This window comes from Quercus robur, chromosome 7, assembly GCF_932294415.1.
Source record: "Quercus robur chromosome 7, dhQueRobu3.1, whole genome shotgun sequence".
NCBI lineage: Eukaryota > Viridiplantae > Streptophyta > Magnoliopsida > Fagales > Fagaceae > Quercus > Quercus robur.
In genome coordinates, this window is record NC_065540.1 from 3,470,981 (window position 1) to 3,486,996 (window position 16,016).

The 16,016-nt window shown below is 32.2% G+C and overlaps 1 protein-coding gene and 1 long non-coding RNA gene across 2 annotated transcripts; one reads left to right on the forward strand and one right to left on the reverse strand.

Moving 5' to 3' along the window:
• The first annotated feature begins 34 nt into the window (after positions 1–34).
• LOC126690787 (uncharacterized) lies at positions 35–5,832 on the forward strand. The gene is made up of 3 exons (XR_007644739.1): positions 35–277; positions 355–506; positions 5,574–5,832. It is a non-coding gene; the product is annotated as an uncharacterized LOC126690787 (long non-coding RNA).
• A 2,005-nt stretch (positions 5,833–7,837) lies between these two features.
• LOC126691786 (DEAD-box ATP-dependent RNA helicase 57) lies at positions 7,838–12,476 on the reverse strand. The gene is made up of 12 exons (XM_050386948.1): positions 12,300–12,476; positions 12,061–12,193; positions 11,822–11,955; positions 11,616–11,707; positions 10,929–11,025; positions 10,674–10,754; positions 10,362–10,594; positions 9,678–9,872; positions 9,478–9,568; positions 9,163–9,285; positions 8,724–8,874; positions 7,838–8,449 (listed from the first exon to the last, which is right to left on the reverse strand). Exons 1-12 carry the CDS (start codon positions 12,378–12,380, stop codon positions 8,250–8,252), a joined length of 1,611 nt encoding a protein of 536 aa, XP_050242905.1. The 5' UTR covers positions 12,381–12,476; the 3' UTR covers positions 7,838–8,249.
• Between the last annotated feature and the right edge of the window lie 3,540 nt (positions 12,477–16,016).

A 16,016-nucleotide genomic window follows, 5' to 3' on the forward strand; every position in this document is an offset into this window, starting at 1 on the left:
CACATCCTAGCCTTTTATTTATTATAAATCAATCCTGGCCGTGAATACTTCACACCCCCTCTTTCTTTCTTTCTTTGAGGAGTAGTCTCTCCGCTCTATAATATGAAATGGAGAGGTCCAAATCATATAAATGCATCTCACGCATCACTCGGATCCTCAATCTGCTTCCTTCCTTCTCCTCCTCCTCACACGGTTTACAGGTTTTGCACAACGTCCCTCGCTCTTCCTAATTCCTATACTTTGACAATTCTAGGCAATCGTCTCCTCCTATGGCAAGGTAACACTAGCTAGCTAAAGTTATATGTGTGTGAATTCCTTTTCCTGTAACATTGACACAATTTCTTTTTGCAACAGCTTGCGTTTGAGCGTTAAAGATGTTACGGAAATCGTGACCCTCCTGATTCTTATTCTTAAACTCATTGCTGAACTCCGCGAGTGTATAAGATATTTCAGAAGAGGTGGTTGGCAGCAAGACGGCGGTGACGGCACTACCAACAACAAAATGGGTACTGAATCTTACAACTCTATTGTAGCCTCTGTTGAAGCTTCTACATCTGCTAGAAATGGAGCATATAGTACTCTTTCTTACTATTACTTAGAATTCCATGCTGCTTCTTTTTTCTTTTTCTTTTTTTCCTTCTAAACTCAGTTCAATAAGGTAGCATGGTGAGGTGTTTTTTTGACAGGGAGACGAGTTTTTCTTGGGGCCGTTATACTTTCCTGGTAGATGTAGTACTATGGGCCCAATAATGGGCTTTGTTCCTGATCTTCTCAGTCGGTCCTTTTTATGGTTTGTGTTGTGTTCGTTATGTTGATTAAAATTTAATCTCATTCATCCCTATCCAAAAAAAGAAAAATAAAATTGAGATGTGAGATTGGTGGATCTACTTTTTGTTTTGTAAATTTCTCAACCAAAAAAAAAAAAAAAAATCACTTCTTGTTTTGTAATGTTTTTGTTTTTAGCTGCGTGTGGCTTAATTCCTAATAAAAATAATGTTTTTATCATGTATGCATGCCAATATATATTATTGGATTATTGTGCTAGTGTATGCCCAGTCCATTTGAATTGATCTAAATTGGCAAAGTTCTATTACGGATTGGTTTTTTTTTTTTAATTATTAATTTTTATTTTGCAAAAGATTTTGGTTTTTCTTTTTGTAAAGTGGACCCCAAAAGAAAATTTTTGAAGGGCTAAGATTTATGTAAGATTGTAAGGTAGTTGCTAGATTTTGTCATCTTTTTAAGTCTGAATTAAATTTGGGCTAGGATTGGGTCAGAAAGGGGAGGTAATTTAGGGCTTGTGCAAACTTGACTAAGTAGTGCATTTCAGTCCTGATTGTTAAGTACTATGGGCCCAAAACTGGGCTTTGTTCCTGATCTTCTCAACTAGATCCTTTGTTGTGCTATGTCCTTTCTGATGGCTTCATTTAGTGTGTATTGTCAATTGTGTAGCTTGTATTGTGGTTTTCTTGTTATGTTAGAATAAAATTTATTCTCATTCATCCCAAAGAGTTACATAATTTGAGATATGCATGTTCTCTTCATTTCAGATTTGGATATACTGACTTAATTTTATCATAACTTGAGATTAGCATGAAATTTGGGGTGAATTTAGTTAATACATAGAACTTAAAACCTAAAGAAGATCATAATTTTTGGAAATTTTTAGTTATTTTAAATTTAAAGCCAAAGTGATGAGGAAATCAATTATGTTAGGCCAAATTTGTTGGGTCACGCAGTGTTTGGTTTTAGGCTTAAAAAGAACTTTATTTTGAGAGCCATGATGTGTTTCATTACTGATATTTGATGGTTTAGATAATGATTCCTCTCAAGAAATTATATTATATATATGTATAATTGAAAAGAAGATTTGCTAAATAGTGAATCTTTTGTGTAAAAGTTCTTTCCATACATAGTTATCTATTTTATCATATATATATATATATATATATATATATATTATGATATTGTTAAAGGAAAAGAAAACATTTTCTAATAACTGTCTAGACTTTAATCTTTGACAACACAATGCTAAGATTTGGTCTTTGGATAAAATATTGTTTATTGCGGAGTGGTGCATTGTTATTGTTATTGTTTGCTCTTCAAAACCATTGTTATTATTTGCTCCCCTGAGTTATTGTTATATGTTACCTCATTGAGGTTATTGTTTGCCATGAGATTCACCTACTGACTATTAAGAATGTCTTCGATGGTTAATATTTTATACACTATTTGTTTATTGTTATTGACAAATTGTTTGTCAAAAACAACTTTACCCTTTAAGTGTATTACTATCTGTTATTATAAGTAGTTTAACCAATGATGAAGTAATGTTCCTATAATTGAACTATGGCTTATTGAAATTGGGTAAATCTTTTAAGAAAGCATTTGTTTATTTAACAAGTTTTATGTTTTTTACTGTACAGTTAAATGTTCACGTCCAAAATAGGTTTCATTGTTTCTACTAAATTACTTTCATACTATTGATAAATATTTTGTAAAATTTAATACATTGTCTATTATAATTAGGGGTGGCAAAATCAACCCAAACTCATTTGTCCACCCAAACCCACCCACTTAAATTAGACTCAAACCCACCCAATTATTAATTGGGTTAAATGGGTATTAACCTAATTAAACCCAATTAACATTAATGTTTATTGGGTTTTAATTGGGTAACCAATTGACCCAATTATGATCCAACTATCATTTCTACAAATCACCTAACTCTAAAATGCCCCAAAACCACTAAAATAACCAAAATACCCCCCTCAACCTAAAAAATGACCAAAATAACACCTAAACCTAAAAATGACCAAAATACCCCTAAAACCTATAAAAAGACCAAAATACCCCTAAAACCTAAAAAAAGACCAAAATACCCCTTAAACTTTAAAAATTACCAAAATACCCTCAAAACTTAAAAATAACCAAAATACCCCCAAAACCATAAAATTGACCAAAATACCCCCCAAACCTGAAAATTAACAAAATACCTCCAAAACCTAAAAATTTCCAAAATACCTCCCAAAACCCAAAAAATGACCAAAATACCTCCAAACCCCAAAAAATGACCAAAATACCCTCAAAACCTAAAAATTACTAAAATACCTCCAAAACCCAAAAAATTACCAAAATACCCCTAAAGCCTAAAAATTACCAAAATAACTCCAAAACCTTCAAAATGACCAAAATGCCCCCTCAACCCAAAAAATGACCAAAATACCCCCTAAAACCTAAAAATTACCAAAATACCCCCAAAACCCAAAAAATGACCAAAATACCCCCTAAAACCCAAAAAATGACCAAAATACCCCCGACACCCAAAAAATTACCAAAATACCCCTGAAACCTAAAAATTACTAAAATACCCTTGAAATCCAAAAAATGACCAAAATACCCCTAAAACGTAAAAATGACCAAAATACCCCCAAAACCTAAAAATTACCAAAATCCCTCTAAAACCTAAAAAATGGGCAAAATATCCCCAAAGCCTAAAAAATGACCAAAATAACCTCAAAACCTAAAAAATGACCAAAATATCCCCGAAACCTAAAAAATGACAAAAATACCCTTGAAACCTAAAAAAGGCCAAAATAACCCCGAAGCCTAAAAATTGATCAAAATAATCTAGAAACCTAAAAATGACCAAAATACCCCCCTAAAACTATAAAATGAACAAAATACCCCCTAAACCTAAAAAATTACTAAAGTACCCATGAAACTTAAAAAATGACCAAAATACTCTCAAACCTATAAAGTGGCGAAAATACCCCTAAAACTTTGAAATGGCCCAAATAAACCCAAAACCTCTAAAATGGCCATAAACAATCTGAAACCTCTAAAATTACCAAAAATACCCTGAAACCCCTAAAACGACCAAAATACATCTAAACCTATAAAATGACCAAATACCCCTCAAAATATCTAAAATGACCAACATACCAGTAATCCTATAAGATGAACAAAATACACCCGAAGCCTCTAAAATTACCAAAATAGGGGTTTGGGGTATTTTGGATGTTTCGAGGGTATTTTCATTAAATTAAAGGTTCTAAGAGTATTTCAGTCATTTTGTAGGTTTTGAGGGAATGTCACTAATTTTTTAGGTTTTTGGGGTGTTTCGTTAACTTTTAGATTTTGGGGCCATTTTTTTGTAATTTTCTAGGTTTTGGAGGTTGTTTAATAACTTTTTAGGTTTTGGGAATATTTGAATCATTCTTTAGGTTTTCGAGCTATCTTAGTCATTTTTAGGTTTAGGGGGCATTTTGGTCATTTTTTATGTTTAGGGAGTATTTTGGTCACTTTTTAGTTTTAGGAGGGATTTGGGTAATTTTTTTAGATTTAGGGTGTATTTTTATCGACTTATAGGTTTAAGAGGCATTTTTGTCATTTTATAGGTTTCAAGGTATTTTGGTCATTTTTTAGATTTCGAGAATATTTTGGTCATTTTAAGGTTTAGGGGTTATTTTGGTCATTTTTTAGGTTTCAAGGGGTATTTCAGTTAATTTTTGGTTTTCGAGGGTATTTCGATCATTTTTTAGGTTTCGAGGGTATTTTGATCATTTTTTGGTTTCTAGGTTATTTTGGTCAATTTTTTGGCTTTGAGGTTATTTTGGCCATTTTTAAGGTTTCGGGGGTATTTTGGTCATTTTTACGTTTCGGTGTTATTTTGGTTAATTTTTAGACTTCGAGATTATTTTGGTAATTTTTTAGGTTTCGGGAGTATTTTGGACATTTTTTGGGTTTTGGGGGTATTTTGGTCATTTTCTATGTTTCGGGGGGTATTTTGGTCATTTTTTGGATTCCTGGGGGGTATTTGATCATTTTGTAGGTTTTGTGATTATTTTGGTAATTTTTAGGTATTAGGGGTATTTTGGTCATTTTAAGGTTTTTAGGGTATTTTGGTCATTTTTTGGGTATTTTGGTTTCAGGGGTATTTCGGTCATTTTTTGGGTTTTGGGGGTATTTTGGTAATTTTTTGGGTTTTGGGTGTATTTTGGTCCTTTTTTAGGTTTTGGGGGTATTTTGGTAATTTTTAGGTTTCAGGGGTACGTTGGTCATTTGGGTTTCAGGGGTATTTTGGCAATTTTTTGGATTTCGGGAGTATTTTGGTAATTTTTTGGGTTTCAAGAGTATTTTGGTCATTTTTTTGGGTTTCTGGGGGTATTTTGGTCATTTTTAGGTTTTTGGGGTATTTTGGTCATTTTTTGGGTTTTAGGGGGTATTTTGGACATTTTTTGGGTTGTGGGGGTATTTTGGTCATTTTTGAAGATTTTAGAGTACTTTAGTCATTTTCACTTTTGTGACATTTTGGTAATTTTGATAATTGGGTAATTGGGTGGGTTGGGGTTTACCCATAATAATTGGGTTGGGTTGGACTTGGGTTAGAAACAATTAGTTAAATGGGATTTAAATGGGTAAATGAGTTTTATATGCCCAACCCAATTATGCCCAGCCCAAACCCACCCATTTGCCACCCCTAATTATAATGTGTATTTTCACTTGACAATATCATGTGATGTAGTCTCTTGTTCAATTGTTAGCTCACCCCCTTTTTCCACCATTTTCAGATTAGTGCAGTGGACTCTCTCAATGAAATAATTTGGTGACTGTTGGAGGTGTGATCTAAAGACTGCATGTGTTTCCCTATGGCTTCATCTTGTGTGTGTATATTGTATGGTTTGTATTGTGGTTTTGTTGTGTTGAATAAAATTTGATATGTGAGATTGGCAACCCTGCTTCTTGTTTTGTAACATGTTGACTTGAAAAACTTTGTAATTTTCTGGAGTGTGTGGCTTAAGTCTTAATAAAAGAAACTTTTTTATCATTGATTATGTGTATGACCAAACCATTTGTGTTCATCAAATTGGCTAATTTTTATCACGGATTGTGGGTTTTTTTTTTTTATATGTGCTATGTCCACAATATTTTCATAACAAATCATAAGTGGTAAGTTGTTATTGGTTCTAATTTGAATCTACAACTTAAATTAGTTTTTTACCCACTTATAACAATCAATAACAACCTACCATTTAGGATTTGTTGTGAAAATGTTATGAAAATATTGTAGATATAGCATTTCCTTCTTCTTCTTCTTCTTCTTCTTCTTCTTTTTTTCTTTTTTTTTGCGCAAATGATTGTGTCTTTTTTGCAAGGTGGGCCCAAAAGAATATTCTAAGGGGGTGGGTGAAGATTTATGTAAGATTGTAATAGGCTGGATTTTTTTATATTGTTAAGCTAATTTGGGCTAAAATTAGGCCTAAAAGGGAGCTATGCTAGGGCTTGTGCACACTGGACTAATAAAGCTCAGGTTCACGCTTGCCACTGTTAACAAAAAAATCTCATAGCCTTGCATTCGAAGCCACTCTTTTTAGTCAAATTATTCCCAGTCTTCTACAGTATATTGTACATGAGCCGCAATTCGAATTCACCTATTACAAATTCTAAGAATAAAGCTCTTGAAATAAAGCTCCTTTTTAGTTTTATAACAATCACAATGTGACTTTCCCTGAATTTTGTTATATGTCTGAAAGCCCAAAGCTGAATTAAGGCCTAATGATCCCTTTTTAGGTCCTAGATTGTAGTCCTGACCTTGTTAGCTTTGGCATGTTGCCTTGACGCATAGAGATACTAAGGCCACACATGCACGCAAAAATAACTAAACGGTAAAAAAAAAAAAAAAACCAATTCCAACCCCAATGGACCTACCTAATTGTTTTGGATTTTAAGGTTTCGTTTCTTTGCTTTAATCAATTGGCAATATTCACAGAATGCCATGGTAGAGAAACTCGTTCGTCTAGACTCTTGAACTAGAAGGGTCAAAATTTGCAAGGCCGAAAGCAGCGGATTTTTAGCCCAACTCTCACAATCCCTCAATTATCTACCCATTTAGGCCCAAGCTCCAGTCCTAGTCAAACTTCAAGCTTTAAACCATAAAATGGTCACAAGGCTCTCAATCCAACAACTATCAGTCTACTGTATACTTATCTTTCATTCTTTTGGCAAATTGGAAGGTTGGGTAATAGAAAGCTTCTTCTTCTTCTTTTTTTCTTTTTTTTTTTCGATTAAATAATAATGAGGAGCTTTATTGCACAAAAAGGATAGGATCTATCCGGCTATCCCCATCAACAGCAACAGCAACAGCATCCAGCACCACACTAGAGATAGCCGAGATGAGGATAGTTCCTACTTCCTACCCAATTACAATCAGCCCATTTGCCACTTAATTTGGAGAGAAACCTTGTCGCGAGAGAAATAATTTGAATGTTACTACTTGATTGGCTTGCCAAAAAGTACAGGAAGATAAACGTGATCTAACTTTTGCAATACAGGTTTCAATCGTCCAATGGGGTAATCACATATAAGGCATCACCTTCAAGCAAAGGTTACTTGAAACCCAGGTCAGTTGCCTTTGTGATAGCAAGAAGGGCTTCTCTAGTCTTAGCACTAAGTGGGTTATCTGAATCCTCAACCTCAGTGCAATGAAGAGGACCTAGTTAGCCTTATGGTTTCTGCCAATACAATCTAGTCAGGGTGCAGAACTAAATAAGAATCAAGAACAACTACACACTAATTGATGCATCCTTTTTTCCAAGGGGTAGCAGAATTCTGTCTCGGCACTAAAACTCAATAATCCAAACCCAATGAAAAATGAAACATCATTTTCGGCTGCTTCACAGCAAATAAGGGGGTGGGGATTTTAATTCGCCAGTGTTAGGTAATAGGCATTAGGGGTCCAACAACACGACCATGAAGAAACTTATAGAATTATAGTTCAGATGCATACACTGCAATCATAGAGGTTAGCTTTTATTTGCCTAAAAACAAATATTGATAATGATGATCATAAACATCATCTAAATTTAGAAATATTTATTTAATATTTCCATGTGGAGTACCCCAAATTATCCAATAAAAAACCGGCCCTGCTACAGGGGTTAACTATTGTGCATCAAACCATTGATTCCATCAGAAGGAACAATAATATGGTTTTATTAATAAGTATTAAAAAAAAAAAATCATATTATTGTACATAGTTTTCATCTCTTCAATGAAACAAAGATATAAATATCATTCCCTGTCATAACCAAAATTAATTGATAAAAGATAAACGCTTCTGAAGATATCAAGCTACAAATACAAAATTTGGAAGAAGCTGCAAATACAAAATTTGGAAAATCTTCCGTATGTTAGAATTTTGAAACCATGAACAAATGATAACTCCTTGAGATATTTCTTTATTCTTCCTAATCTTTCGATTGGGTTGATATTGAATCTCTTCGTGGACGGTGCTTCTTCCATTTCAGTTTGGGCAATGCCATGATCCAAGATGGCACTTCACAACCTGAGGATTTCATCGAATTAGCTATGTTCCGCAGAAAGGGAAGATCTGCCTCAGTGTAAAAAGTAATAGCTTCTCCTGTCCTCCCTGCTCTGCCTGTCCGACCTATATGGAAGAGTGATAAAGTTGGTCATGGGGACCACAAAAAAGTCATTTGCCCCCAACACAGAGGCATGCAACTTTTTCAATCATTTCAAAGCAATCTTACAATTCTAGTGATAAGCATTTCGTCATATCACGTGTAAGTAATAGATCTAAGGGCTAAGGAATTATTTGAAAAGTGCATGAAGTAAGGGCAATGTTTATTGACAATCATCATCATAACCATACACATAGATTAGTAGTATCACAGCTAGGAGCAGTGAGATAAGCCACATACCAATCCTGTGAATATATGCGTTATAAGAGTCCGGAAAATCATAATTGATCACGCAGTTGACACCTTTAAAATCCACACCCCGGGCAATAACATCAGTGGCAATCAAAACCCATGTTTTGCCAGCTCTGAAGTCATCAACAACATTATCTCGCTGTATTAAGTTTAAGAAATTAGTATTAAGTCTACTATGACTGTTGGAACATAAAAGAATCTACAACTCAAAAACATGATTACTTAAAAAAGAAAAGAGGAAATTCTGTTCTATGTGACTTCAGCACCAAAATGTAGTTTAATGACTTCTCAGGCCATTCTAGTAGGTTACAGAAAAAGAAGACACAAAGCCCCAGTAGAGTGAAACAGTTATAAAGAGAATGACAAGGGAGTTTAGGAATGCGTACAAGTTATATCTTATAACAAAATAATGGGAATAGGATTTTACCTGCAATTGGGACAAATCAGAATGGATTACATCAACTCTGATTTTATCATATGCCAGTTCACCATATAGTTCCTTTGCCCGCTCCTTGCTTTGAACAAAGATTAATATGGGCGGATTCAAACTCTACTGACAAGCACAAGATACAACAAGCAGTTTGGTCAGGAAGATCAAAATACTCTTGTTGAACAATCTGCTGCCTTAATAGGCATTTTAAGTCAAATTTTGTTTAATTTTTGAAAAAAATCATCATTTTTAAGCAAAGAACATTCTTAAAGATACTAAACATGCTGAGAGATAAAGCAGAATGTGGCATACCTCTGCAAAGCTTTGATGAAGAGCAAGAAGTTTCCCTTCTTCACTTCCAGCAAAAACCAATTTCTGTTTAATCAATTCTGAAGCAGTGTTCCTGTTCATATTTTCAAAAAAGTAGTATATATATCAATTATTAGGGAAACTAACAGAGATGCATTTCAAAGAATCCTCCACAGCTTCATAATAAAGTAGGTCAATCTTACTTCCTGCCAATAATAACTCGAACAGCATCATGCATTCTTGTGCGTGCAAGCTCCTCAACAGAGTCAGGCAATGTAGCACTAAACAGGGACTGTATTATTGAAGGATTTGAGCAAGCTTTGACCACAGAATCAATCTGCTTCAACATACCAAGCTCAAATAGCTTATCAGACTCATCCAGGACAAGATACTCAACCCTGCATGTCACCAAAATCAATTGAAAGCATTTCAAACCGTTCTTTTTACAACTGATAGATGTCTACAATGTATAATTTCCTATAAAATTGCTCTATAGTAAAAAATTCCACCCATGTTCCTTTTATCTTTTAATATTTAAACAGAAAATCAGCAGGGAGAAATAAAACATCCATCATTTTCTCAACTGAACTAACATTAAATCTGTTATTTTTGTTTCAAGCCTTCATAGTGTCAAAAGAGAGGAATCTTCTTCACATTAGAAGCAGTTTATATTTTTATTAGAAAATTACACACGCACCCTACAAGTCTTATCTAAAACCTTATTCTCCATCCCATTATTAAGGGTCCTGAAGTGCCATTTGAGCTAGAGCTAATTGGCCACATTGGAGGGCATTTAAAGGTTACATTAAACTAGTCCAAGGATTTTTTTACCAAACCATCTAAAAGCATGAATTAGTAAGCATAAACAAGATATCAACATCACACACCTACTTAAGTTGATCTTTTTTTTCCGAATAGCCAATCTTAACCTAAGTGGTGTTGATATGAGTATATCACAAGGCAACTTTGACAAATCAGCTTTTCCTACTAGCTGTTTTGTCATTAATTTGATGCGAAATTTTTTCCCTTTAGCCAATTTCTTGCACTCTCTGGTTGTCTGAGCAGCTAACTCTCGGGTAGGACAGAGGATAACAGCTCGGATGCCATCAGTAGACGCATGCTGATAATATGAATAAAGCTCATTAGGGAAACTCCAAAATCATCTCTTGAAAAAGTTGTTAAAAGGCATAAAACAATACCTTAAGTTTCATAAGCATGGGACATGCAAAAGCCAGTGTTTTACCAGATCCAGTTGGAGCACACGCAAAGCAATCCCGGCCCTAACATGAAGTTATGACAAGAGAGCTAACAACAGTCAGAACAACCAAGTCATCAACTCATCAAGTTTAATGAAGCTTATGTTACACACTTAATTTTGTATATAACCAAAAGTTAAAGAAAAAGAAGAAGGCAAATTAGCCAAAGTGAAAGATAGCGAAAATAGAGGACCATACAGATAAAAGGATCGGAATAGCCTGCCTTTGGATTGGTGTTGGCTCTTTAAATCCTTGTTCTTTCAAATTGCGTAACAAATAGGGCTCACACCCAAATCTGCAAACAAACCACATATATTCTTATTTTAAGTAATAGTTATAACAACAACAATTTGCATAAAGAAAAACAAAATACAAAGTAACTGCAATAATAATACTTTTTAAACATTTATGTAATTGGAAACAGAATGCCCTTCAGAACACCTAATGCTGTAAGAAATGGAAGTGGCATTAATATATATATATATATATATATAGAGAGAGAGAGAGAGAGAGAGAGAGAGAGAGAGGGAGGGAGGGAGAGGTACACAAAACTAAGATTTTCTATATAACATATTACAATGGTAATTTACTTGTATGAGGTAAAATTTGACAGACACCCCCCCCCCCCCAAAAAAAATGGTGATTTTCCTAGCACACTTGGTTGCAAACCAAGTCTCATGAAGCAGAGTTACAGGTTTAAACCTTCCCCTTCACCCTCCTCCAGAGGCCAAACTCACTCATAAAATAATAAAAAGAAATTAAGAACAAGGACATTAACATATTTGTACGAGTAACAATGATGATAGCAAGAAAGAAGAAAGCTGGTAACTTTGTGCAGCAAACATAAACCGCGACAACATCTATAAAATAAATAATAAAGAATACCTCGAGCTTAATTCATCAAAATTCTGAAGTGGGGTGGCTACATTATTCCCAGAAACATGAATGTTGTACTTCTTACGCGACAACGAATCCCGCTGAAAAACAATAAAGAAGTCAAAATTATAACAGGACTTCAAAACCAAAGAAAGAAAATAAAATAGACATAATCACCAAAAGAAGCAGCGAATGAACATAGAATAAGAAGAAACCTCTAGTTGCCTATTCAATTCCTTTAGTTTTTTAGAGGGCCCATTTTCGGCTTCATCGTTCTCTTCATTCACTTCTACAGATTTTACAGCTGATTTTGAACTCTTAAAGACATCAAATCCTTGTACCGTTTCCCCTGCCAACACAAAATCCAACAAAAAACAAAAAAAATTAGCTTATAACGCTAATTTGAATGCATTTCAAATCAAACCCAGATGAGAAAATTAAGGAAAAATATTACCAGAACCCACAGACTTTCGTTTCCGCTTCTTGACAGAGAGCTTTCCTTCCTTCTCTTCGGATTTTCCACTTTCAATGAAACTTGAATCCTCTCTCGGTTCTTCACTTTCGTTTATATCACTCCCTTTCTTCTCCTAAATGAAACACACAATGTTAAAAGATTTATCATCCCCAACTTTCTCAGAAACCAAACAGGGAACAGTAAACGGTAATAATATATATATAAGAATTAATAATTACCTGGAACTTGGCGAAATCGTTGGAGAACTTCTTCTTGTTGAAGTGAATTCCAGAGAACAAGAAAGATGGGTCTTTTTCCATGATTGAGTTTGAGGACGAGAAGATCTCTCAAAGTTTTGCTCGTTAGGGTTTCTCAGAGGTTTTAGAGCTACGCAATTTCTATTATGTGATTGCTCTTTACTCTTTTCTTTTCTTATTTATTTTATTGGTTAAAAGAATTTTCTTTTTAATTTTATTTTAAGAGAAACTTTTTTCTCTTACCAGACTTTTGGATTAAATTTGTTTGTTTTTAACCATGCATATACATAAATATACTTAATATATATAGTTATATATTAAAATGTATAAGATAGTTCTTACTTATATAATATAAATATTATTAATAATCAAATTTTTAATTCTTTAAAAAGTCTTGTAAGAATATTATTTGGTAGAAAATGTAAATTGTCCATATTTTTAAAATTTTTTATATTCATTATTTCTAAACTTTTTTGTTTTTGTATGGTACTTTACTTTCAAGAAATCAAGTATTAGGTAAATTTATTTTTTACTTTTATTTGTAAATTTTATATTATTAAATGGGTTATAAATATTTAAGATAGTAATTAGTATTTAGATGGTGGATTGTGGAATTATTTATCTTTTTTTTTTTTTTGTATGGTATTTTACTTTCAAGAAATCAAGTATCGAGTAAAAAAAAAATTCATTTTTTTTTTGTAAATTTTATATTATTAAGTGAATTATAAATATTTAAGATAATAATTAGTATTTAGAGTATAGATTACAAAATGATTTATCTATATATATTTTTTCTTTTTGTATGGTACTTTACGTTTAAGAAATCAAGTACTGGGTAAAAAAAAATCAAGTACTAGGTAAATTTTTTTTTCTTCTGTAAATTTTTTTCATTTATTCATTTCTAGCAACTATATTTTTCAAATTCTCAACCACTGTATTTTTTAAATCTCCCAAGGTTATCATTTTTGGTAACATTTTAATTTGAAATTTATCAAATCAATATAATTTGGAATGAAAACCATCATGAAATTATTCATTACTTTTTTCCAACAAAATTCATTAATTTTTTTACTAGTTTTATTTTTTAGGTTACGATTATTATTCATTAACTTATCATTATCCCTTTTTAACTTTTCTTTTAAAAAACCAATCAAATTTTAATCTAAGGGATTATTATTATTTTGATTGTTAAGTTTAGATTAAACAACAATAATTTTGTTTTAAAAAAATGATAATGATGAGTTTGAGTTAAGTTGAACTTGTTAGAGAGATAAAGTTTCACTCCTTATTAAATTTGGACTAAACAAAAATAAATTTATTTAAATAAAATGATAATTTTATTTAAATATAAAGTTTTTTATTTTTGTATGGAATTTTACTTTCAATAAATCAAGTATTAAGTAAATTTTTTTATCACTTTTTTTTTTTTGTAAATTTTATGTTATTAAGTGGATAATAAATATTTAAGATAGTAATTTTTTGAGAAAGATTTAAGATAGTAATTAGTATTTAGATTGTGAACTGTAGAGTGATTTATCTTTATCTTTTCTTTTTTTTCTTTTTGTATGGTATTTTACTTTCAAGAAATCAAGTATTGGGTAAATTTTTTTTTTTTTCACTTTTTTTCTTTTGTAAATTTTATATTATTAAGTGGATTATAAATATTTAAGATAGTAATTAGTATTTAGAGTATGGACTGTGAAATGATTTATCTTTATCTTTTTTTTTTTTCCTTTTTTCTTTTTGTATAGTACTTTACTTTTAAGAAATCAAATACTGGGTAAATTTTTTATTTTATTTTATAAATTTTTTTCATTTATTCGTTTCTAGCAATTATTTTTCAAATTCCCAACCACTATATTTTTTAAATCTCCCAACGTTATTGTAAGGACATGATTCGTAACGAACCGTAACAGTGTTGGGTTCGCACGTAAAAAGGCCCAGACAATATGATTTGTAGAGCGTGGGTGTCAAGAACTAGGTTAACTGTGGTCCCTTAAAAAGATTCACCCTCACGTATATTAAAGGTCTAAAGTTTGTACAACGATCGTTTTCTTTAGCGACCAATACAATTCCTTTTCTCTACTTTTGCTCTCTTCCCTTTTGTCTGTGCTTTTCTCTCTTTTCTTTTTCTGTTCCGATCTCTCCCTTGCATGTTCTTCTTTTAGTTTATATACCACCCTTTGCCTTCCATCCTCACCGCACACGTGTAGGTTGGGTTCGGAGGATTCCTTTCTGTCCCATCCAGCACCTCCTAGAACTTAGCTGCCTCTTTACTGTTCAGGTATCACCTCCACATTAATGCGGCCAGAGAGTTGGTTGAGAAGTCATTAATGCGGAGGCAGCTGTGGTTACAGATATTTTGTTTATCTTTTCCCTTTTACCCTTGGTCTGTGATCCTATCTGTATTGGTGACATGATTCTGAGGCCTGGCTGCCACAAGGCCGCGCCCTATTCGTCCTCGGACGCACAGTGCCGAGGAGTATGGCGTCCTCGGTCGAATACAGCACCTCACCCTCGTGATATTGATTACCACCTCCTTCAGTAATTACCTTATGACTGGACATGGCCTCCTCGGACGAATACGCATCCTCGGATGGGCCACAGGCCCAACAATCCTGACCTTAATGAGCCTATTGATCGAATTGCCCCCCACAGTTATCATTTTTGGTAACATTTTAATTTGAAATTTATCAAATCTATATAATTTGGAATGAAAACCATCATGAAATTATTCATTACTTTTCCCCTACAAAATTCATTAATTTTTTTCCTAGTTTTGTATTTTAGGTTATTATTATTATTCATTAACTTATCATTATCCCCTTCTAATTTTTCTTTTAAAAAGCCTATCAAATTTTAATTTAAGGGATTATTATTATTTTGATTGTTAAGTTTGGATTAAACAAAAATAATTTTGTTTAAAAAAATGATAATGATGAGTTTGAGTTTAAGTCGAACTTAAACTCGAACTTGTTAGAGAGATGGAGTTTCACTCCTTATTAAGTTTAGACTAAAATAAATAATTTTATTTAAATAAAATGATAATTTTATTTAAATATAAACTTTTTGGTTTTTGTATGGTACTTTACTTTCAAGAAATCAAGTACTAGGTAAATTTGTTTTTCACTTTTTTTTTGTAAATTTTATATTATTAAGTGTATTATAAATATTTAAAATAGTAATTAGTAATTAGATTATAGATTATGGAGTGATTCATCTTTATCGTTTTTTTTTTTTTTTTTTTTTTACTTTTGTAAATTTTATATTATTAAGTGGATTATAAATATTTAAGATAGTAATTAGCATTTAGAACGTGGACTGTGGAGTGATTTATCTTTATCTTTTTCCTTTTGTATGATACTTTACTTTCAATAAATCAAGTACTGGGTAATTTTTTTTTATTTTGTAAATTGTTTTCATTTATTCATTTTTAGAAACTATATTTTTCAAATTCTCAACCACTGTATTTTTTAAATCTTCCAAGGTTATCATTTTTGGTAACATTTTAATTTGAAATTTATCAAATCTATATAATTTGGAATGAAAACCATCATTAAATTATTCATTACTTTTTCTCTATAAAAATCATTAATTTTTTTTCCTAGTTTTAGTTTTTTAGGTTATGATTATTATTCATTAACTTATCATTATCCCCTTCTATTTTTTTCTTTTAAAAAACCTATCAAATCTTAATTT

Excerpts from the sequence above, each read along its gene's own strand:
- LOC126691786 (XM_050386948.1), bottom strand. The coding sequence starts at position 12,380 with ATGGAAAAAGACCCATCTTTCTTGTTCTCTGGAATTCACTTCAACAAG. Across the intron at positions 9,569-9,677 it reads CGAGTTATTATTGGCAGGAA|GAACACTGCTTCAGAATTGA; the intron begins GTAAGATTGACC and ends AAATATGAACAG. Across the intron at positions 8,875-9,162 it reads CTGATTTGTCCCAATTGCAG|CGAGATAATGTTGTTGATGA; the intron begins GTAAAATCCTAT and ends AACTTAATACAG.